Source organism: Rhinolophus sinicus, linkage group LG01 (assembly GCF_036562045.2).
Source record: "Rhinolophus sinicus isolate RSC01 linkage group LG01, ASM3656204v1, whole genome shotgun sequence".
Lineage (NCBI taxonomy): Eukaryota > Metazoa > Chordata > Mammalia > Chiroptera > Rhinolophidae > Rhinolophus > Rhinolophus sinicus.
The window spans coordinates 192,946,236-192,971,319 of NC_133751.1; the positions used below are offsets into that span (position 1 = coordinate 192,946,236).

General features: G+C 38.8%; 1 protein-coding gene across 1 annotated transcript; it reads left to right on the forward strand.

Moving 5' to 3' along the window:
- The first annotated feature begins 33 nt into the window (after positions 1-33).
- On the forward strand, positions 34-24,840 carry CNOT9 (CCR4-NOT transcription complex subunit 9). Its single transcript, XM_019741858.2, has 8 exons — positions 34-167; positions 9,478-9,657; positions 10,752-10,867; positions 14,207-14,316; positions 18,795-18,904; positions 20,744-20,842; positions 21,057-21,148; positions 22,543-24,840. Exons 1-8 carry the CDS (start codon positions 144-146, stop codon positions 22,709-22,711), a joined length of 900 nt encoding a protein of 299 aa, XP_019597417.1. The 5' UTR covers positions 34-143; the 3' UTR covers positions 22,712-24,840.
- Positions 24,841-25,084: the final 244 nt, after the last annotated feature.

Genomic DNA, 25,084 nt, shown 5'->3' on the forward strand with positions numbered 1-25,084 from the left:
GAAAGGTCATAGGGCTGCGAAGGGGGCGGAGCGAGCCGGAGGCGGATGGCGGCTGCGGCGGCTCTTTGGCGGCAGAGTCGCTGAAGCTGGGACGTGGGTCGGACGCGTCCGGCGGTGGGAGGAGAGCGGTGGCCGCTCCCAACATGCACAGCCTGGCGACGGCTGCGGTGAGTGGGTGCGCCGCCCAGCCTGGGCCCGGAACCCCTCCTCAGTCCTGCGTTTCGGCCTCCTCTCCTAGCTCCCTCTGTGGAGCCTGGAGTCCAGCTCCTGCCCTCGACACACGAGGCCCCGGCCCCCCTTCTCGCCGCGCTTTGGTCGCGGTGAAGCCACCCCCCACTTTCCTCGCCCACCGGCGCTTGTGGCCTCTCGCGCCGCATTTCGCGTTCTTTTCCGGCCCCGGGGCCTGGTCCCGCGCCCGGAACGCCTCCCTCGCGGCCCGGACTGGCCATTCATTGATTCATTGCCCTGACCAACAGTTTCCGGGTGCCAGTTGGCGTTCTGGGCGTCGGCGGGGATGAGGGTAATTCTGTGATCAATTTGACAAGGCCCCGGGCTCTCGGAACTGACCGCCTAGGCACATCGCAGCGGAAAGGAAATGGCTTCTAGTTCAAACCACTTGCTTTGCAGACGGAAAATCTGAGGCCCAGAGAAGTGAATAATTATCATGTCTGATTTACGGTTCTCTGCGCTTAAAACCTTTTCTCACACATCTCGTTTTATCAGTGTGGTCTTTTAACCAAAATGGATCGGGTAGTTCACCTGTCTCGTGTAATACTGTGGCTTCCCATTGCATTTAGATAAAATCCAGACTCCTCGCCATGACAAAGAAGACCCTCGTTGGTCCTTACCCACGTTTACAGTTTTGTCTTATGTCACTTGCCCGGTAGGCTCCAGTTGGTTACACTGGCCATCCGTTCTACCATCTCTTCTGGTGTGCTTTTCCACTCCAAATTGCACTTTCTGATCTCTGTTCCTGGAATGCTCTTCCAATTTACACACACACACCATGTGGGCATAGCTGGCTTCCCTCAGATCTCTGCCAAATCTCCCTAGAGTGGCTGACCCTGACCATCTTTTTTAAAGTACTGTAGTTCTGTAACCTCCCAACTTTACTTTTAGAGTACCCTTTACAGCATTGATTCCAGTTTGTAATTTTTTTTGGTATTTATTTGCTTGTTGATTGTCTCCCTCTTGAGGACAGAGACAGGGATCATGTGGGTCTTGTTTACATGGTCACCCTAGTCCAGGACAGTTCCTGGCACAAAGTAAGGGCTCGGGTACTTTGCTAAATGAGGGGTGCAGATGAAGGAGGTGGCCACTGAGAACACTTATCCACAGTGGGAAAATGGGATCATGTGATTTGAGCACACTTTTGTAAATGCCCATCCCACTTTTTCTGTTTCACCAAGGTAAAGTGACTTAATGAGAGAATAATATACTTAAGTTGCATTAGTAGGCAAAATGATACAAACACGAAATAGAGAACCCGAAAAATTGCCTTTAAATATAAAAAGGAAGCTTAGTGTAATTAGGTTATAGAAAACATTGTCATTTCCAGAGCCAGTGGCATCTCTTTGCCTCCTGTCACCATGTTTCTAAGTGTTTGTAACTACTCAAAGTGGAGAAGTACCTTTTATATCTTTCAATTAGATGTTTGCAATTTCCCCAACTTTTTTGTTTCTTCTCCCAAATTGCGTGTATAATTTGGAAGAAGCAAGTCAGAAGATGAGGTTTCTGCTAGTAGGGAGGGACAAGGTAAATAGATTCTTCTAAGGTTGGCTTGTCCATCTCTCAAAATCTGATTGTGTGTTCTCCACACTTGGATGCCAAGCTGCTCTTTTCTCTGTGCCTCCCCAAACTCTATACCCATACCTGTTCAATTTCTTTTATTTTCATTTGCTCCCTATAATTCATCTTTTGAATAGCGATTAAAGCTGTGGTTCACTACTTATAATTAAGTACTCAATACATGTTTCTTCAATTAAATTGACAATACATTTATTTAAAATATGAACTTTTAGATATACTTTCATTTGTTGGGCTGCTTAGACCACACGAAAGCTCTGACAAGTTACTTTCTACCACTCATTCACTAGAATATTTGGTTAGAGAGGAGACTGAAGCGCATGCCTTCCATTGGACTAAACTGCCTGTTTTATTCTGATCTGGGTAAAGGGACAGTAATGGTGTTTGTCACTCACTAGAAATTGAGAAAAGTTAATACATGCACCAGTGCCTGCAGTAATCTAAGCAACATTACTTTTTGCCTAATGATGAAAATTTGTATTTGTGTGTACCTTTATTTATCTTTTTTAAAATAACAGGTAATTCATCATTCAGCTAGGGAGATAGTACTGTCCAAGGAGAATGTGATCATGTGAATGCAGGATTTCATTCACAATAGGGAGGATTTGAGATAATCTGGGAAGTATCTTAAATTTTGACTTGAGTAGTAGTGTACTAGAAATGTATGGTATAATAGACTTTTCATTCTTTACAGAATACATCCTAATATCTTCATTGTTGCCACCATAGAACGTCATTTCTTTCTCACACCTATGAAATAAGGACACAAATACACACAGGATTATTTAAAGATGAAATAAGAATAACAGAGTGATCAGTGGTTGGCTAGGTTCACTCGCTGGTTAAATGGCTTGCTCCTAGGTTCAGCTTTGGGACTCTAGTTCCTGCCTCAACAGAGTAACAAATCACTTTGTTATGGACCTGGGAGGTTGATTAATAGAATTATTATACATATCTTCACACACTGTGGGTCTTCTGTAATGAATGATATGGTAGTGATCTAAAACAACCAAAGGAGAGCCCTTACGAGATGCTCTGGGTATGCATTTTTAAAAATATTCCCCACTGATTTCTACTGGCAATTCTAACATCCTTAAACCCTTATTTTTTCCTTGCTTTCCACCTAATGGGCAGCGTCATTAGTTATTCTATATCTTTTTGTTGAAGTTGTGCTAGACTCCCAGATGCCTTCCTCTTTGACAAGTAAAAAGAATATTGTGCATTCTCGCGCATCTAATTCAAGGACTGTCTCCTGTTCAAGTTTTAAGCAAATTGCCTAACTTCTTTTTGCTTATTCACTTCTATTTTTAAAAAGTTATTTTTGAAGAACATTCTGGCCTTTATTTTTATAAAGATATGAGGATAATTAAGCTAATTTAATATTTCCCTTTGGCAATATTTAGAAAGTGTGTTTTCTTGCAATATCATCAGCTAGACATTCAAAGACACTTGTTAAGTCATCTCCAGACTTGGGAAAATAATCTCTATTTCAATCTAATTCTCTTCTTTCTTTATTCATTGTCACATATTCATTGGTAGAAAAGCCAGCTATTTTGGCCCTTGAACATAAAGTTGTATTGAAAGATTTAGATATTTTCTGTTTAAGAAAAGCCATCAACATCAATGTTTAAATTTCCTCATAAGGGGTAAATCATTTTTCTTTCTCATTTATAGGTAAATGTGGGTCTTTTTATTTAAATTCTAAATATCTTTTCCTTTTCACATTAAGTATTAAGATCTTACAGAGATAGAAGACCAACTATCAGTACCCTGTGTTTGTGACACTTGAAGTTAACCGTTGGTGACTCACAGTGGTAAATGTCTTGCCTATGTTAAGCTTTGTTGAAAGAAAAAAGTTATTTGAAATACTTTTTCTATATACAAATCATTAAACAGAAAAGGGGAGAGCAATTCCCTCCTAAATTTTGGCCATACAGACATTTTTAACATTGAAAGGAAGGGACCACTGACATTAAGCGAGTTATATCTGAAGATACAGTTATATCCAATAGATCTTGTTTGTAATCTTGGAAGACAGTATTGAGGAAGATAACTAATAGTTTAAATCAGACTTCTCATAAATGACCTTATGTTTCTGGGTATGTAAGTGAACTTACCATTTATCCAAATCCAACTGTTAATGAGCTGTATTATACACAATAGGATATTAAACTTCAAAGTCTGTATTGGGATCTTAAGAAATATTTTCTTCAACTTGGAGAGATATTTGTGACTTCAATCCTATAAACCAGGTAGGATTGAAATCTACCACTGATTCTAGAGAGAAGTAGCCTAGAATTTAAATCTAATTTTCTGCCATATACTCGCTGTGTGAACTTGCATATATTTAACCTCCCTGAACCCATTCTTTCTTAGAATTTTGAGAATAAGGCAGATGATCCACAGTGACTGGCACATGGTATGTTCAGTAAATATTACCTCCTATAAATAGTTTCTAGAAAAGGCAGACCTCATCTATAGCAGCAAAAAGCATATCCATAGTTGCCTAGGGCTGGGTGTGGTACGGTTCCTGACAGGAATACTGGAGAACTTTTGAGGGTAATGGAAGCGATCTATATCTTGATTGTGGTGGTGGTTACTCAGGTAGATAGATTTCTCAAACTTCATTGAAATGTATACTTAAAATGGGTGCACTGAAGTTTTATTGTATATAAATTATACCTGAATAAAATTTATTATTTTTAAAGAGCCACTTAGATTAGTCTCTCACTTATAACAAAGAATTAAATAAATTTCTAAGATAGCTGATTGAGACTTCCGTAATTAATTCATTCATTTTACCAATGATAAAACTGAGGCTTGCAAAAGTAAATGACTTATCCTAGGTTACACATGCTGGAAATGGCAAAGCTGTGTTTTGAAGCCACTTATGGCTTCTAATCCAGTGTGTGTTCCACTTATGCGTTTCCTATTCATTCATTTGATAAACAGGTTCTTAATCCTAGGTCCACGGATAGGTTGCAAAGGGGGTGGTCTATGAATTCCCTGAAATTATGTGTAAATTTGTGGAAAACAAATTATGTACAAAACAATTTGCAATTATGTATTTTTCTGAGGAAAAGATCCATAGATTTCATTTGATTCAAGAAATGTTAACCCTTGTGCTTGTGGTATCCTGCCATCATTGTTAAAATGTTTAAGTTAGGTGGTCTCCAGTAGGGAAGTCATACATTAATTTGCTTATCTACCACTGGACAGTGTGTGCTACTGGACTGAGTTCCACATCAGCCACAGCCTCAGAAAAGTAATTAGTAAATTATAAATTTAAGAATAGTAGCAAGTGAATCAGGAATCTTTAGAGGTGATCTTTAAATCAAGCATGGGAAGGGGGAAATCTGTCACCATCATTTACTCACAGTTTCATTTGTAAAATGAGGATGAAACCACTTTATTGTGATCATTAAATGAAACCATGTTTTTTCAAAAGTGCATATAGATCCCTCTCTTCCCTCATCCCCACTTTCACTTCCCACTACCTTTTAGAAGACCTCAATTTTCAGATTCTAATATTTTTGTGAAAGGTGTGCCTAAATGATCCTTGGGATTCAGAAGGAAAGTGAAATGCATTTTGGGTTTTTATTACCATCAAGATCTAAGAATGAAACTAGACCACTATTTTATACCATTCACAAAAATTAACTCAAGATGGATTAAAGATTAATTCAACAAAAAAACCCCAAACAACCTGATTTAAAAATGGGTAGAGGATCCGAATAGACATTGTTTTACATACAGAGGGGCCAACGGGCATGTGAAAAGATGTTCAACATCACCTACAGGGAAATGCAAATCAAAACCTAAATGAGTTGTCACCTCACACCTGTTAGAATGCTGTAAAAAGACAAGAAATAACAAGTGGTGAGGTTGTAGAAAAAAGGGAACCCTCGTATACTGTTGGTGGGACTGTAAATTGGTACAGCCACCGTGGACAATAGTATGGAGAGTCCTCAAAAACTTAATAGAACTACCATATGATCCAACAATTCCTCTTCTGGATATTTATCTGAAGTATATGAAAACACTAATTTGAAAAGATACATGTACCACTATATTCATTGCAGCGTTATTTACAGTAGCCAACATATGAAAACAACGTAAGTGCATTGGAAAAAACATAAGTGCATAAGGATGATGTGTGTGTGTAAAGACACAGACTCAATGGAGTACTACTCAGCTATTAAAAAGATAAAATGTTGCTATTTGCAACAACATGAATGGATCTTGAGGATATTATGCTAAGTGGAATAAGTCAGAAAAGAACAAAACCCATATGATTTCACTCGGGGAGTATAAAACAAAGACACAAGTAAAACAAAAACAAACTCCTAGATGTAGACAACAGACTGATGGTTACCAAAAGGAAGGGAAGTGTGGGGAGGATGAAATGGGGAAACGGGGTCAAGTATATGTTGACAGATGGAAACTAGACTTTTGGTGGTGGGCATGGTGAGCACACTGTAGTGTATACAGATACCAAATTATAATGTGCACCTGAAATTTACATAATGTTATTAACCAGTGTTACCTCAAAAAAACATCTAGTAAGATGCTAAAGTTGTGCTTTAGAGTTTTGTTCAGGGATGATGTCCAAAGTATTTTATCAATTGTCTGGTAATATAAATTAATTTATAAATCAATATGTAACTCAGAATTGTAGAAATATTTTTTATTCTCCAAAATAACTGAATTTCCGTGTGTGTGATAAAATTGATTGTTGATACATAGGTGTGTGTGTGTGTTCGTCACTATCATTAGCTAAATTATGCCCATCTGAGCCATGATTTGACATAGGGAACTATGTCAAACAATTTCACAGACTTTCCCATTAAATTTATGGTTATTAAGTACCTTGTAATCTCAACAAATAGAGAATTTCTCTTAATATCAGTGACATTGCTCATGGGGCTGATTGTTTTTCAGATTCTGCTGAACTAACAGCAGTAACATTTTAATTTTTGTCTGAGATTTTTATACATTCTCTATCTATTGTCTGGGTCACAGGAGATAGTTATTTAGAAAGTCGTCTTTAAATCAGACCTAATCCTTGAGACAGATGACAAGCAGCACTAGCAAAGCAGTTAAGAGTATGGACTCTATTGCCAGATTGCCTAATTCAAATCCTGGCTTTGCTGCTTAAGATTTTAAATAACTTCTCTGTTCCTCAGTTTCTTCATCCATAAAATGAGGGTAGTGATGATAAGTATTTATTTAGGCCAGTACCTGACAGTAAGCACTATATATGTTAGCTCCCATGTTTATTTTAAGAAACAATTTTATTCATCCCATAACAAATAGGTATTCAGTGGGTTTAAACTAACTCCCGCTATTAAATTGGGGGCAAAGTTCAATAGGGATGATGAAAAGGGGGTCCCTACCCCAGATGTTTCCTGGTACCAAACTGCCCTCACTGCCTTCCCATTGCTAGAATGGCTACGGAACCCATAGCTCCAAAGCAGTGCCTGAGAAGGCTGTAGCTCCCACGTGTAGTCTCAAAAGTTGGAGTATTTCTGGCCTCCGGTGGCCATGGCCTGACGGACCCAAATAGGCACTGGGCATTGGCTCCTCGGAGTGCCAACACCATTCCAGGGGTACCATCTCCTCGCGGGAGTCAGGCCAGGCCCGGGAACGGAATATGGGGGGATGGGCCTGGTGTTCAGAAGCCATGATATGCTGACTGGTGGCTACTAGTGCAGCCTGGTGGTGTTCACGTCGGGTACCCCAGGGCAGAACGGGGTACAGGGTTGTTGGATACAAGTCACTGACTGGCTCTAGTGGGGTGTGGAGTTTACTGATGGTGGTGTCTGGTGACAGGACTTTGGGGAGAGCTGACAAGAATGAATGACTAATCAGGGTGGATACTATATTGCTGGGGCAGCGTTTATGAGGCCCTCGTTAGTTACTGGATTGTGGGCCGTTCAAGAGACTGGGCAGGAAACCCAAAGCTAAAATTTTAGCCCTTGTTTCCACTGAGCCTTTAAGGTGACGTAATACTTTAAATAAACATACCCTATCTTCTGGTGGGAATTACATTTCCAAAAATAATTTTTCAGTTGAGGGCCTGTCTGGAGCAGCATTGAGAGGGCAGCTGCTTGGACAATACTACTTTGGTTGTTGGGAGGGGGAAAAAACTACCCTATTTTTTCTACATCATATTGTTGCTTTAGGGGCCTGTTTCCTTGAGGCGCATCCCTGATGGGAATCACGAAACAGTTTTTCACAGGATGCTCTAAGGCACTTCAAGAAGACTTAGGCTGCATGGTGTTTAAGTTCACTTAGCAGAACACCTTGTGGTTCATTCTGTCGAGCAAGTGAAATGATAAACATTAGGCTAAAAGCTCCTGATTCAGCTTCCCTTTATAGACAGCTGTGTCCAGCGTGGGTAGGGTGAGTGTGAGCACACCTCAGAGTCCGTCTTCAGTCTGTTGTTCATCAGAGACAGTTACCCTTTTTGTCCTCGTCTTTCCTTTTGGCAATGGGTAGACCATCCTTCTATCACCCTAAGGTGTAGGGGGAACGTGTAAATACCGTGAGGAGCTGTATGATACAGTTCAAGAAAGCACTGGAATATGCACTTTCATACTTGAGTGACTTGAAGAAGCCGATTCCTCTGAGCATAGTTCTCTGCAAGTGTAGATCCCTTCTTTCTATTTCCCCAAATTTTATTCTTCATGGTTTGGGGGGAATTAAGTGAGAAGAATATTGGACACAAGGATAGAAATCACCATGAATTTGTTAGGACTTTAGAGCTAGAAATAGTAATGGTGATCGTTTTTCTAGTCTACCATCTTATTTTCCAGATAAAAATAATCAAGGGACTTAACCAAGGTCACAAGGCTATTTGACAAATGTGAAGAATTATAGAAATCCTCAAAGTTTTTTGGAATATTGCGATTCTTTACCACAATAGTGAAAGCATGTTCTATAAGTCTGTTTACATAGTCCCTACATGAGTAAGTAATGAATGATTCTTAGGAGAACCATTAGAAAAGGGAGCTTTTTCAAATTACATAGGTTTTCTGCTCCACGGAGTGGGATGCTGGAATTACTGGGAAAAGACCAGCAATGGGCGGGGAAGCTGTAACTTTTCTTTCAAAATCTGTTACAGGTACATAGTTTTTTTAAAAAAAAGTTTAAACTATGCAGAAGATTTTATTGTATACAAGGAAAAGTCTCCCAGGTGTCCTAAAAATTTATATGTAAATATATAAGAATATATATGTGTGTTAATGGAAGCATATATGCTATTCAGTACCCTTTTTTGTTTGTTTTTGTTTTTTATTTAGTATTAGCACTTACAGAGCTATCTCTTTTATTAAAGGGCTACATAGTATTCCAGATAAAGACGTGCCCATACATATTTAACCAATTCCTTATTGGTAGATACTTGTTATATCAAGTTTTCTGCATCCTGACATGTCTTCAGTACAGCCCAAGTATACCTATAGGATAAATTCCTAAACATGGAGTTATTAAAGCGTTTGTGCATTTTAGATTTTGATAGATTCAAATAGTTTATATCAAGTGTATGTATTTAGAAAACCTCTCCTGGTATTTATGAAAACTATATTGCCTCCACAGCACTGCTGCAGAGTAAGACTTGGTTTGACTCTAAAGAAACTCATTTGTTTACTTTCTTGTTTTCACTTGTAGCCTGTGCCTACTGCACTGGCTCAGGTGGATCGAGAAAAGATCTATCAGTGGATCAACGAGCTGTCCAGTCCTGAGACCAGGGAGAATGCTTTGCTGGAGCTGAGTAAAAAGCGAGAATCTGTTCCTGACCTTGCTCCCATGCTGTGGCATTCATTTGGTACGATTGCAGCACTTTTACAGGTGGGTACACATGGCGTGAATTGCAGTTCAGTCCTGTTCGTCACCGTCGTATCTGTCTGCCTTTGCCCAAATGATTTTGAAGACATTAGTAGGATGAGTCTCTCTAAACGTTAGCATTTGTAAGAATCTGTTTTAGAAAAGTCTAAGGTGCTCGTTAAAATGTAGATTCTTGGATCCTAGCCAAGATATTTGATTTATTTAGTCTGAGATTAAAAATCTCTATTTTTAACCAGAACCTTCTTTGCCCCCGGGTGATTCTGATTCAAGTGTTCTAAGAACTACACTTTGAGAAACACAGCTTTAGGAGTGCTACAAGACAGTTCTACATGACTGGGGAGGAGGTGGAAAGTAAGGTGTAAGGACTGCACGGTATATTCTGAGCAAAGAACATGTTAAAGATAGAACCAGCTGTAGTGTTAAAGGTGCATACATTTGTACGTTCAAGAATAAATAACTGACATTTGGTTCTGACAAAAATGGTCATTGGTGGGGAATGATCATCCTTTAAATACTGTCTACAATACCTAATAATTTTTCAGATCCGTAAAGTCAGTTCACATTCTATCCCTACTGCATGTAGCCAAGAATCTAATCTTATAGAAACATTTTTATGTAAAAGTTTTACAATTGAAATAAATGAGGTTGTATTCAACAAATGATCACCTTGTGACAGTACATATATTCATTGCTGTTTATACACATCCCCATGCGTATACCCCTGTTATCTTTGCCTTTTTGCAGTTGCTACCTAACTAAACTCAGAGTTCTTTATGAGTCACTATGGTTGCTTTACTAACACTTTCTGGACAACTATCTCATCACTATAACTTGTTGACAAAAAAGAGGGATTATAAACGTAAGAGTCCCTCAAATAAAAACCTTGACAGATGCAGGATATAAAGAAAGTGTCGGTGACCAAAGTTGCCTCCATAGAAATCTTCCTAGAGACATATGTAGAAATACCTCAGTCAAGTGTATTTTTGATGAAAGGATAGGAGCGTTGTTTGTTTATTTTAAGTTCTTTGCTTTAATATCATAGGAATTAATTTTATAAGTTATTCCATGTTCATCTGGTTCTGTTTTCCATTTTTTAGGAAATTGTAAATATTTATCCGTCCATCAACCCACCCACCTTGACAGCACACCAATCTAACAGAGTTTGCAATGCTCTGGCATTACTGCAATGTGTGGCATCACACCCAGAAACCAGGTAAAGACTTTGACTGCATCTATTGGGGAAGGTTTATACTGAACAGTCTTTTTAACCGTTTCTAATGGTGACAGGAGGGGCATACGGTAGGTTGCGTGTGTGTGGGTCTGGTCTCTAATTCACTCTGTTTTAGTGTAGTAACAGTATAGTATTGTTTAACATGTCTTTTATAATTAATCTTTTTAACCTTTTTTTATTGTGATAAAATATACATTAACGTAAAATTGACCATTTTAACCATTTTTAAGGGTACAGTTCAGTAGTATTAAATGTATTTATAATAGTCAACCATCACCACCATCCGGCTTTATAACTCTTTATCTTTTAAAACTAAAACTCTATACCCATGAAATTATAACTCGCCCTTATAGGCCGCCCAGTGGCTCAGGTGGTTGGAGCGCTGTGCTCCTAACGCAGAGATCTGGTTTGATCCCTATGTGGGCCAGTGAGCTGCGCCCTCTACAGCTAAGATTGTGAACAACGGCTCTCCCTGGAGCTGGGCTGCCATGAGTTGCTGTGGGCTGCCGCGGGCTACTGTGTGCTGCCTCTGCCGCGGGCTACTGTGTGCTGCCATGAGTGGCCGGCAGCTGTCGTGAGCGACTGGTAGCCTGCGAGAGCTGCTGTGAGCTTCTGTGAGCCGCCCACTGACAACTGGCGACCGGCTGCCTGCCTCGAGCTGTGCAAGATTCATAATACCAGCATGGGCCAGGGAGCTGTGTCCTATACAACTAGACTGAGAAACAACAGCTTGCACCAGAGTGGGCAGGTGGGCAGGTGGGTTGGGGAGGTGAGGGGGGCGGGGGGCGCAGAAGGAGGGGGGAAAAATGATAACTGTCTATTCTCCTAACCCCTGACAATACCGTTTTACTTTGCCTCTATGATTTTGATTACTCAGTACTAAGTGGAATCATACAGTATTTGTCTTTCTGTTGATTGGCTTATTTCACTTAGCATAATGTCCTTGTTTCATCCATATTATAGCATATGTCAGAATTTCCTTAAGATTGAATAATATTCCATTGTCTCATTTACTTTTTACCCATTCATAGCAATGAATTTTAAAGGAGTGGTATTCACATCTCAGGAAAGGTCAGGCATACAGCCACTTCTTCCTCCTGAATCCATGGTAGGCATCACTGTGCCTTGTGTGAAGCAGTGCATGGTATTTAGTAAATATCTGAACCGAGCACTTGTTTTTCACCAAATCTAGATTGGCATCAGAATCTTTCTTAATATATGACTCTAGGCAACCACTGTAATAGATAAGAACTGGCATACAGGTCGAAGCATTTTTGCCTTCCTGCTATAGCTGAAAAATTAAGAAAAGGGAAATACTGTTTAGGAATCTGCTTTGTGACTTTTATGACCCTAAAGCACTTAATAGTCATCTTATTAAAGTTTTTTCTCTCTTTGTCAAGTTTCCTTACAGAATCTGAGTGCTAGGATGATGGCACTGACCTTCCAGAGCTTTAGCGAAGTTACTAAGAAAATTATTTTTAAGCACTTAAGAAAAATGTACAAGTACTTTGAGTGTTAAAAATTTGGGGTGTTGGCTCATCTACAAGGTTTAACTATAAATAATATAAAGTAATAGGTTGATTCCATATTAGTTCTCTGACATAACAGTTGAAGATTAAGATGTTTTTAGAATACTTAGTATACCTGAAATTCTCTAACAAAAAAGAAAAGTGTGCATTTATTTAAGCACAGCAGATAAACCCTGATAATGGCTGCGTGGTTTTGTTGTCTTGGTTTATAAAGTTTTATCTGACTATACCTGGGAATATTGTTATTCAACCATAAAGTAGGTTAGAGAGGGCAAGTAAGAGAATCTTTAGGACACTTGATTGCATTTTATGATCTATTTTTTAAAATCTGCAGTTGGTTATTTTATCAGTTTTTAAGGTACTTGGTGCTGATAAGAGGTAAAATCATGTAGTTTCTTAACCATTGGCTTAGACTAGGGTTTTTTAACCTTGACCCCACTGATGTTTTGAGCTGGATAAGTCTTTGTGGTGGGAGGAAGAGGGTGGGAGACGGCTGTCCTGTGCATTAAAGGATGTTTAGCAGCACCTCTGCCTACTGGTTGCCAATAGCATCCCCTCAGTTGTAGCAATCAAAAATATCTCCAGACATTGCCACATGTCCCCTGGGGGGCAAAATCACCCCATTTGAGAGCCACTGTTCTAGACTATTGACCAATAACCATCTTTCCTAAAGGTCCCTTGGTCAGGCAGTGTTATAGACCTTACAGAATTAACCACCTGGAAATTTTTTTTTTTTTTAATTTATTGGGGTGACAATTGTTAGTAAAATTACATAGATTTCAGGTGTACAATTCTGTATTACATCATCTATAAATCCCATTGTGTGTTCGCCACCCAGAGTCAGTTCTCCTTCCATCACCATATATTTTATCCCCTTTACCCTCATCTCCCACCCCCCACCCCCCTTACCATCTGGTAACCACTAAACTATTGTCTGTGTCTTTGAATTTTTGTTTCTCATTTGTTTGTCTTGTTCTTTTGTTGTTTTTGGTTTATATACCACATATCAGCGAAATCATATGGTTCTCTGCTTTTTCTGTCTGACTTATTTCGCTTAGCATTATTCTCTCAAGATCCATCCATGTTGTCACAAATGTTCCTATATCATCTTTTCTTACCGCCGAATAGTATTCCGTTGTGTATATATACCACAACTTCTTTATCCATTCATCTATCGAAGGACATTTTAGTTGTTTCCATGTCTTGGCCACAAAGCTGCAATGAACATTGGGGCACACGTGTCTTTATGTATAAATGTTTTCAGATTTTTTGGGTAGATACCCAGGAGAGGGATTGCTGGGTCATATGGTAATACTATTCGTAATTTTTTGAGGAACCTCTACACTGCCTTCCATAACGGCTGCCCCAGTCTGCATTCCCACCAACAGTGTATGAGGGTTCCTTTTTCTCCACAGCCTCTCCAACACTTGTTACTATTTGTCTTGTTGATGATAGCCATTCTGACTGGGGTGAGGTGGTATCTCATTGTGGTTTTTATTTGCATTTCGCTGATGATTAGTGATGTTGAGCATTTTTTCATATGTCTATTTGCCATTTGTATATTCTCTTTGGAGAAATGTCTGTTCAGGTCCTCTGCCCATTTTTCAATTGTTGATTTTCTGTTATTGAGTTTCATGAGTTCCTTGTATGTTTTGGATATTAGCCCTTAATCAGAGGCACTGTTTGCAGAAATCTTCTGCCATTCAGTTGGTTGCCTCACCTGGAAATTTTAATGTTTAGAATTCTTAGAAATTAGCTCTGGGCTCTAAATGTGATTATTTTTCTCTTTCAGGTCAGCATTTCTTGCAGCACACATCCCACTTTTTTTGTACCCCTTTTTGCACACTGTCAGCAAAACGCGTCCCTTTGAATATCTTCGGCTAACCAGTCTTGGAGTTATTGGTGAGTTATTAGGGTTGTTTTGCAAGCCTGAAGCCCTAATTCATAATAATGGTCTTAACTTGGGTGTTTTGGCTGGTGTTTTATAGTTTTTGTCCATCAATTGTTCGTTTTTGTCTTTGAGATTGAGTCTCTTCACTGATAAAGGAACGTGATGGTTCTTATCAAGTACCATTCTGAGTATTGCTAATAAGGCCCAACATTTTGGGTTAATTTCAGCATATATGTAGAAATGTTTACTGGAATTGTAGGGAGAGTAAAGAACAAGACCTTCAGTCAACAAATAAAGAATGTAATTATAGAAATAAGAATTTGAGTTTGTATTTTGTTTTGTCTTTTTTTCTCACTTCTAAACTGTTCTTCCTTAACTCCAAGTGTTTAACTTCTTTCACCTAGTTAAATTTTTGCATGCTCAAGTTAATATTTCCATATACATTTACTGTGGGAAATGTGTCTAAAATTCTCTTTACTCAAGAAAATAATGTATCAGCTATTTTAGATGTCAGTTTCCTGGGTAGTAAAGACCTATCTTTGGATTTGTGACATGCAAATACATTCAAGAGTTTCTTTCCCAAATTACACTTCCTTTTTTCAATTTCTTTTTCTCATGGTTTTTGTTTACGTACTGACCAAACAATAAGAACATTGATTATGCAAATTTTGTTTTGTTAGGTTATTGTATTTATGTTCAACCTGTGTTCACATGCCTGTGATTATAAACTATGAATCAGGAAGTAAAATTTAAAAGTTTGGTATTTCTAATACATATGTCTGAGACATTTTATTCTACTTTTAAGGAGTAACTTATCTCATATTCTCCAAATGAATGTTATTGTTTTTTAGATCTCCTCCCAAGGGGAACTCTAATTAGAAACTTTCTCTAATATATTATTTTCTGTTTTAAGCTATAAAAATTTTTCATGTAGGATTTAAAACATCAACAGGATTCCAGCCAAAAGAAAACATTTATATTCTTAAATCTAATTCACATCATCATACTTCTGCTAGTTTTTTGACCAATGAGGTTAGATGATGCATTTATGAGATGTTAGAATAAATTTAGCAGTGGAGGACAATATTTAAGCCAATTGTCCACCCTTGCATATATTTTCTGAAACTCAGTTTCTCCAAGTCAGTTGAGAAAACAAACAGAAGATGAATATTTGGGCCTAGATCTTTTGCTTACAGTTTAAGCATTATCAGACAAGTCTGAATACAAATGAAATGATGCATAAGAGAAATTAGAAAACACTTGAAACTGATTAAAAATAAAAGCACAACATACCAAAATTTGTAGAGTGCAGCTAAAGCAGGACTTACAAGGAAATTTGTAGCATTAAATTATTACTAGAAAGGTCTTTCATCAGTGAGCTGAGCTTTCACTTTAAGAAACTAGAAAAAGGGACAAATTAAACCAAAGCAAACAGAAGGAAGGAAATAATAAAGAATAGCCATCCAAGAAAATGAGAACACAGAAACAATAGATAAAATCAATGAAACCGAAAGCTGATTTTTAAAAAAATTGAGATATAATTGACATATAACATTGTATTAGTTTTAGGTGTACAACACAATTTGATACATGTATATATTGCAAACTGATTACCACAACAAGTTTAGTTAACACCCATCACCACACATAGTTAACAATATTTTTTTGTGTGTGATGAGAACTTTTAAGGTCTGCTCCCTTAAAGACTTTCAAATTATACGGTGCAGTATTGTTACTCTAGTCATCATGCTGTACATTAATTACATCCCCAGGACTTATTTATCATATAACTGGAAATTTGTACCTTTTGACCACCTTTACCCATTTCATCCACCGCCAAATTTTTACTGAAAAATAATTCAATAAAATTAAACTTTTAAGCAGACAGACTGAGGAAAAAAGAGAAGACACAAATTGCAAATATCAGGAATGAAAAGGGGTATGTTATAACAGACTACAGATATTAAAATGATAATAAGGGTACACTGCTAATAAGTTTATGCCCATAAATTTGACAACTTTGATGAAATGGACAAATTCTTTGAAAAATTCAGTCTGCCAAAATGCACTCAAGAAAATATAGATAAGCTGAATAGTCTTACATCTATTAAATAAATTGTTTTCATAGTTAAAAACCTTCCAACATAGAAAACTACAGGCCCAGATGGTGTATTTCACTAGTGAATTCTGCCAAAATTTAACGAAGAAATAATAAAAATTCTATAACACTTTTCTAGAAAACAGAGAGGAGGCATCTCAAGAAATCTTGGTAAAGCCAGCATTACTCTGATAACAAAACCAGGGGGAAAAAATGAAAGAAAAGAAAGCTATAGGCCAGTATCGCTCAAGAACACAGATGCAGAAATTCTCAACAAAATGGTAACAAATCAAATCTAAGTATATGAAAAGAATCATCATGACTAAGGAGAGGTTTATCCCAGGAATGCATGCTGGTGCAACTTTCAAAAATCAGTCAATTGATTGATCATATCAAGAGACTAATGAAAAAAATCATATGATCATTTCTATAGTTTTTTAAAAAAAGCCTTTGACAGAATTCAGCATCCATTCATGTTCAGCATCCAAACTCCAGCAAAGTATGAATAGAGGGGAACTTTCTCAATCTGATAAAAGACAAAAAATAATAACCTATGGTTAAGGTCATGGTTAAGTGAACAAGTGAATGTCGTCCCCGAAGACTGAGAACAGGGCAAGGATGTTCATTCTCACCACTCCTATTCAGTGTCATCCTGGGTAACCAGCTGCTGCAATAACGCAAGAGAAAAAAATAAAGAGCATAAAACTTAAAATGAAAAAAATAAGACTGTCTATTCACAGACAACATGATTAACTACATGTAAAAAAATCTTGAAGAATCTACCCAAAAAAGCTACTAGAACTTGAAACCTACTATTTATAATGGCACCAAAACCTGTGAAAAACTTGTGTATAAATCTTACAAAATACGCGTATTTGCAAGCTCTGTAGCTAAAAACTATGATGAAAGAAATAAAAAAAGGCCTAAAGGAATGCAGAGACATACTCTTCATATCAGTAGTTTACTATTTTTGAGATGTCAGTTCTCCCAAACTGATCTATAGATTTAGAGCAAGTCCCAAAAAATCCAGCAGGGGTTTTTTTTTTTAATAGAAATTGATAAGCTGATCCTAAAATTTATATGGAAAGACAAGTGAACTGGAATATCTAAACATTTTTTTAAAAGGACAAGTTGGAAAATGGGCCTTACCTGATTTTCAGACCTACTAGAAAACTAGAGTAGTCAGGACGATGTGGTATTGGGAAGACTTGCACTTCAGTGAAGCAGAATGGAGAGTCCAGAAATAGATCCACACCATCGTGGTCATTTGATTTTTGACAAAGGTACAAAGACAATTTAGGATAGTCTTTTCAATAAATAGTGCTGGAACAATTGGATATCTATATGTACAACAATGAACAGTGATTTATACTGTGTACTCTATACACACATTAACTCAAAATGGATTTTAGACCTACATGTAAAATCTAAATGAAATAGTAATTTGACCTCTACTGTAGGCCTTATTAGTAAATTATGGTACATGCTGTTTGCTGTGGGGCTTAGAGATGTAGCAGTTATAGATTGCCCGTTGTGGTTAAAACAAATGACATTCCCTACTCTCTCCTAACGATTGATTTTAGATAGTACAGGTCCAGTTAACCAAGGCCTTTCATAAAAACGCCAGTGATGCATTGGACAGCTCAGAGAGCAGTCATTTGTTCCATGGGGTTCTGCTTCCCTCTCTACAGAATGGAGAAGATGGCACTGAGCTGTGTCGGTCACCTGATCACTCGTGTCAGTTTAGAAACCAACAGAATGATACAATTGGGATGAATTTTAGAAGTCATTTGCTCCGACTATTATTTTATAGATAAAGAAACAGGCCTACAAAGGGAAGGTAACTTTATCAAACTTAAGTAAACTAGTTGTAGAACTAGGATTAGAATCCAGGTGTATGTGTGCTTCTTGTTTTGATATACCCACTGTGGTTGTGTTTGGGGAAAGAGGGACAATGAAATAATCAAGAAGTAATGTTTTGTGCCCATTGTGAAGTAGGATTCAGACGGACACCACTTCTTTGCTACCTGGGAATATGCTTTAATACTGATGTAGATTCTTCTCTGTTACCCAAAATAAATGGAGAATAGATGTGATGTTATTGTATCTACCAAGAGTGATAGAAAAATGATTTAGATAACTAAACTGCTGCTAACTGTATGATGGACCAAACTTGGTACCTGATCTTTGAATGCTGACCGATAACAGTCAAGCTGTGCTTTTCTTTCTCTTTTTTTGTTACATGGGTATGACTGATTTCTCTGACATATAAACCACAGTTTGTGTTCTGTGTTATTTAAGTTCCACCACTAGCTGGATGAACAATACGAAGTTAATTTTAATTGGGAGCCCTGACTCTGAAATAATTTTGTTTGTCCATATTTTCTTCAGGGGCTCTGGTAAAAACAGATGAGCAGGAAGTAATCAACTTTTTATTGACAACAGAAATTATCCCTTTGTGTTTGCGCATCATGGAATCTGGAAGTGAGCTCTCTAAAACGGTATGTGCTTTTAACTTAATTAGATTCTACATTGTGTTGGCTCTAGGGCTCCTTCTTTATGGTGTAGTATAACTATTTTGGAAAGGTGTTTGGCAGTATCCGCCAAAAATAAGCCTGCTTTATGACCTAGTGGTCCCACTCCAAGAGAAGTGAGTGCTCATGTACCAATGGTGCCAAAAAATGTATACACATGACTTTATTTATTTTTTGTTATCGGTATATGTTGAGTATTACAATTTTAATACAGTTTTTTGCTTTCTTAAAATGTATATACATTTTTTGGCACCCTCTGTATATCACAATACATATACAAGAAAGAATGAACTGCTGATACATGAGTATAATATAGATGACTCATGAGCATTTTGTTGAGCAAAAGAAGCCAGACACATAGGAGTTCATACTGTATGATTCAATTTACGTGACATTCAACAACAGGCAAAACCAGACAATGGGGATAAGTCAGAATAGTGGTCACCTTTCACGGAAGGATATTGACTGGGAGAAGGCACAAGGAATCTCCTGGAGTGTGGAAATGTTCTATATTTTAATCTGGTTGTGGTTCATAAACGTGTACACAGGTAGAAATTCATCGAGATACGCTTAAGATTAGTGTACTTTGTGCAATTCACACATTTTACCATGTGTATGTTTGTATTAGTTTCCTATTGCTCCATAACAAATTGCCACAAGCTTGGTGGCTTAAAACAACACAAATTTATTCTCTTAATAGTTCCGGAAGCCAGAACTCATAAATCAGTTTCACCAAGTGGAAGTCAGGTGTCAACAGGGTAGCATTCCTTCCGGAGGCCCTAGGGGAGAGTCCCTTTCCTTGCTTTTTCCAGCTTCTACAATTGCATTCCTTGGCTCATGCCCCCACTCCTCCATCTTCAAAGCCAGCAGTGTAGCATGTTCACATCTCTCTCTGCTTCTGTCACGTCACCCTCTCCTGTGGTCAGGTCTCCCTCTGCCTCCCTCGTACAAGGACACCTGAGATTACACGTAGGGCCCACCTAGATAATCCGAGATGATTAATCTCCCCCAAGATCCTGAGCTTCATCACATCTACAAAGCACTTCTTTGCCATGTAAGGTAGCATTTACCGGGTTTATCTAGCAAGAGTGATAGAAAAATGATTTAGATGGCTAAACTGCTGCTAATATGATGGACCAAACTTGGTAACTGATCTTTTAGTGCTGACTAATAACAGTCAACCTGTGCTTTTCTTCATCTTTTTTTTTTTTAACATGGTTATGGAAATCGAACCAGCAACTCTGTTGTTCAGAGCTTGCGCTCTAACCAACTAAGCCATCTGCTGCCCCCAAAATCTTATTTCTTAAAGATCTTTTAAGAATAAGAAAAGCCTTACGTTATTTGGAATAGATGAGGCATAGCTGACTGAATCTCTAAAATCATCTTGGCCCATAGAAAAGAGAAGAGGCTCTGTTTTCAAACTAGTTTTGAATCTCAACTCTGCAACTTAATAGCTTTGTCACTTGGGACCTTAACCTGGCAAGTTTTTAATTAATAGTTTTACCTGACACATAGTAAGTGTTCAATAACTGTGAAAGTCTCTACATTTTTAATCTGAGAATAACAATGGTACCTACCTCATGGGTTTATAGAGAAAATAAGATATAGCATGTTATGCTTTTAGGAGAAATTCTGGCACATAATAAGTGTTCAATATGGTGATATTTATTAATTTTTTTGTACCGAGCATATCTTGTTAAGTAAGTTGTATATAGTGCAAAGGCCTCTGCTTAATTTTCTGGTTCATCGTTATTCTTGGGAGATGAATAGACAATGTTGTGGGCCCTTAATTTTGTTTTACTCCAGGTTGCCACATTCATCCTGCAGAAGATCCTCTTAGATGATACCGGTTTGGCTTATATATGTCAGACATATGAGCGTTTCTCCCATGTCGCCATGATCTTGGTGAGTTCTTTTATCTACCCTCTTTGCAACTGCTGCTGACCACACAGCTTATTCCCTTTGCAGATGACACTGAGCAACTTCAGTCTTCCACCTAGAAATAGCAACCTGGAATCTTGTGTAACAAGTCTTGCAATATTTGATCTCTGATGTCAACTAGGATTATTTTGTGTTTTGTGGTTTTTTTCCTACCCCACCCCATTTTGGGGGGAAACAGGGTAAGATGGTCCTGCAGCTATCCAAAGAGCCTTCCGCCCGTCTGCTGAAACATGTAGTGAGATGTTACCTTCGCCTCTCAGATAATCCCAGGTAAACATTTACAGTATTTATAGGATTTGGGGGAAATACTCTGGTGAAAATGGTTGTTCCATCTCACGGCATAGCTTCTATATCTTTAGGACAGGGAAGGGATACAACTATATTTAGTTTGAGATAGAACTTGATTAATTCCTTTTAAAATATGAAGTGCTGAATTTAAAAAATCCATCAGAGCTTTATTTCCCCGCTGTAACTCTGTACCCTATTCTAAAATTCCAAGGAGTGCAGACAGTTCCCAAAGAACCTTATGATACATGACTCCTGTGATTTGAACTTTCTAGTGCTATTCCAGGTGGTCAGAAAAAAAAGATACTTTCAAAGATCTCTTAAGAAAGGAGCAGAGCCCAGAGGGCTCTTGATTCATTTTCAATTCTCTCTTTGATTCCTGTAAAGTCCTTGAGCTAATTATTTTATCTCACTATGTTCAGAATCTTTCTGCCAGAAATCATACATTGAAGGTATAATGCATTTAGAAATGTTTGACCTTTTGCTGTGTAAATCCATAATTCATGCTGAAAGCCACTCTCAGATTCTGCTAAACCACATAATGGGGCAATTTCTGTGTTCCTAGGCATGGGGATAATTTGATTTAATGTGAACTTAGCCTCTTGCCCCTGAGGTTATTCGGCCTTGGCTATTTCTTCAACTATTTTGTCCTATTCTTCAGTGGTTCCTGTTTTCACCAAAGTTTGAAAATATGTTTATTTGAAATTCTACTTGTACGAAGAAATTAGCCTGAGTACAAAAGCCGTAACTTGGCTTAAAACTGCCTTAGAGATAACATTTACCTCTTTGAGGATTTCAGACATGACTTTCTGCTAGTTATCGGTTAAAGAAAATGAAACATGTAAAAGTTCATCTAATAACGTTGCTACCATAGTTTTGTTTTTACTGCTCATCTCTTATTAAGGGTTTTAACTATAAAACTGAAGCAGTTTTTGAAAAGACACAAATTTATATTAATTTAGAATTAAAAGTTCATTTATCATACATTGAGTCAGGTCATATTCCCTGTTAATGTACTGATTTTGGAAATGTTTTATTTACTATAACTCACATATTTCTAACATGAGTATATTGGCAATATTTACTGCAATAAATCAGAAAGCAGTTTGAAGTCAACTATTGTACCACTTACTCCATTCTCTTGTCATGAAAGTTTGTACTGGGGCATAATTCTGAAAATGTGTGCAGACTACAGAGCCTAAGCCTATGTCTCGTACATATAAGCTTGAAAGATTTTAATGGATCCTTAAAGTAGTTTGACAGAGCCATAGATTTGCAGGATTCTGAATATTTATGTCTAAGAAAGGGACTCTTCCCTTTCCCCCCAATGTGGGTTTATTTGTTGGTCTCCCTGGTTGGTTTGTTTGTTCCTGATGTAGGGCACGTGAAGCGCTCAGGCAGTGCCTCCCTGACCAGCTGAAGGACACAACCTTTGCCCAGGTGCTAAAAGATGACACCACCACCAAACGTTGGCTTGCACAACTGGTGAAGAACCTGCAAGAGGGCCAGGTCACCGATCCCCGGGGCATCCCCCTGCCCCCTCAGTGATCCTCCCCGTCCCTTCCCACTACTCACACAAGGTGAGGAAGGGAGGGGGAACCTTCAAGGAAAACAGCTCAGGTTTTATCACCGACCGGGAATAGACAACCTCAATGCTGAACTGCACTGGAGAAAAGGGGCAAGGTACCCCTGCTGAGGTGTATGAGATGCCCTCTCAGGCTGCCTGGAGGACCTGGGCTCCCTCTGCTACTCCCAGGACATGGGCTCCTGACACAGCAGTCTGCCACCACAGCCCCAGGAGGGTGTCACCACCAGCAAATGCTGTATGTGCAGCATGCCCAAGACGACCCTTCTCCCCGACTTGTACCTGGCCACTGGCAGGGAGAGGAGACAGTGGTGATAGCAGCAGCACTCTAGGCTTGGTGAACGCCTGGGACCAAGCCATGTGGCGTTTGTTTATTTTGCCTTCCTGGAAGACTCAAGATGTGTCTCTTCATTCTCTCTCTCAGTATTTGTTTACTTTGGTTTTTTGTTTTTAATCTCGGAGAGAGGTGTGTTTAGTGAACACAAGCTGTAATATTCAGCAAAACTTTGTCAATTGGCACTGTTTACAAGTCTGTTAGCTGCATAAGCTCAATAAAAAGTTGGTCTGGGCATTACATCCCCTCTAGCAGGCCAATAGCTGCATGAACTGTTGGGAGGAATGGGAGGCAGGGGAAAGGCATAAAGCCAAAGGACAGCAGGAACCCACCGCCAAATTTCCCTTCCATTTCCCAGTCTTCTCCCCTCAATTCTGGATGCCACGAGGACCTTAGCCTTGTTTTGGCTTTAGCTGCTAGCTTTTCCAAATCTCAGTGCTTTCCCCTTTTTCACTTTCCTCCTATCAAACTTAAAACAGACGTCTTAATTCATTAAGCTGTCCTAAAAGGGTATTATATTGGGGGAGGAAAGATGGCGGTGGATCCCACCTTCAGTTCAAATCCTCAAAGATATTTCCTAGATGACTTTTAAAAGGGAGGGATTAAGATGATAAGCTACTTGATTCCATCCTTTGTTTTAGTGTGAATTTCTGCATTTCCATCTGTCTTCATGATTGTACTTGAAGCAGTATTAGCTGAATTGAGTTAATTTTATTCAGATTTAAGATAGAGGGCTGAGTCCACTATCTTAGTCCACTCAGTCTTTTTTTTTTTTTTTTTTTTTGACACATTCCCTTTTGGTCTATGGGAATTACAGGGTTGCCACTTGTTCATATTGTGTTCGAGAATCCCCCTTCCTTCTTTGGAGCTTCAGATGACTCTATTCACAACCCAGTGTAAACTGCTTTGCTTTCTCCCAGTCCTTCCCTGTACCAACACCTGTTCTCTCTCTTATCCCCATCTTCAATCGAAGATAAGATTGTTAATCCAACGCGAGAGAGAGACCAAGTATTTTCTGTCCGTATCTCACACAGTTGAAAGTGTCTCTGAACAAGTTTGGGGAGGGTCTTTATGGGGTAAGCTCAGCAACCTTTGCAGAGGCAGTTTTGCCAACACAAGGGCTCTTTCAAGCCGACTTTCATAAAGGGAGCCGGCCATGTTAGTTGGCTTCTGTCTCTTTAGGGCCCAGAAAGTAGTAATTAAATAGCCTAAATGTAGGAAGGGTAGGATACGCACTTATTCCCCTGCCTTTCAAAATGAAGAGGAGAACCAGGCCAGCTCTCAGTAGTCTCAAGCCTGAAGAGAAGAGGTCTTGGAGAAACAGAAACGGCATGGACTGGATAGATGTCTTGACTCCCTTTAGCGAGCCCATAGTTTGTATGTGGAGAGTCCAGCTAGGGTAACTCTGATTTTTGCTAACCGCCTTCCTGTTGAGCCAAAGTTTTCTCATTCCCCCTCCACTGGGGAAGCAGCTGAGGCCCAGGGCCTTCCTCCCTGGGAAATTCTTTTTCCATCTTTTGGTGCATTGGCCATGTTACTGTGCCAATAGTGTCTTAATTCTTGTTCCATCTATTCTCAGCTGGGCTTGGGCTCCACATAGGAGCTGTGGGGGAGGGATGGAAATGGGTATTGTTCCTTGTAGTTGGTCCTGATGTCATGTGTGTATAAAGAGACCCCTCCCCTCATTTTGTGTTTTCCATCCCTCTCACTCCCTCAACAGAATTGAAATAAAACATGCTTCTGTTTTTATAAAAATAATTTTTTCTTTAAACTGGAGATTTGGTTTTGTCACTATAGAGACATCTAGGCACTTTGGTCAGGGGATCCCCATCACTCCTGCCTCTACTGTCTGTCCCCCTGCACAACAAACACACTGCCCTGCCAAGAGGGCAGTGATGCTTCCTTTGTGGATAGGTCCTGTGGGAGAGTCTTGCTGATGTATTATATAAAAGCTACTTGGGAGACTGAGACGGTGCCCTTTATCTGATAAAGTATCTCTTGC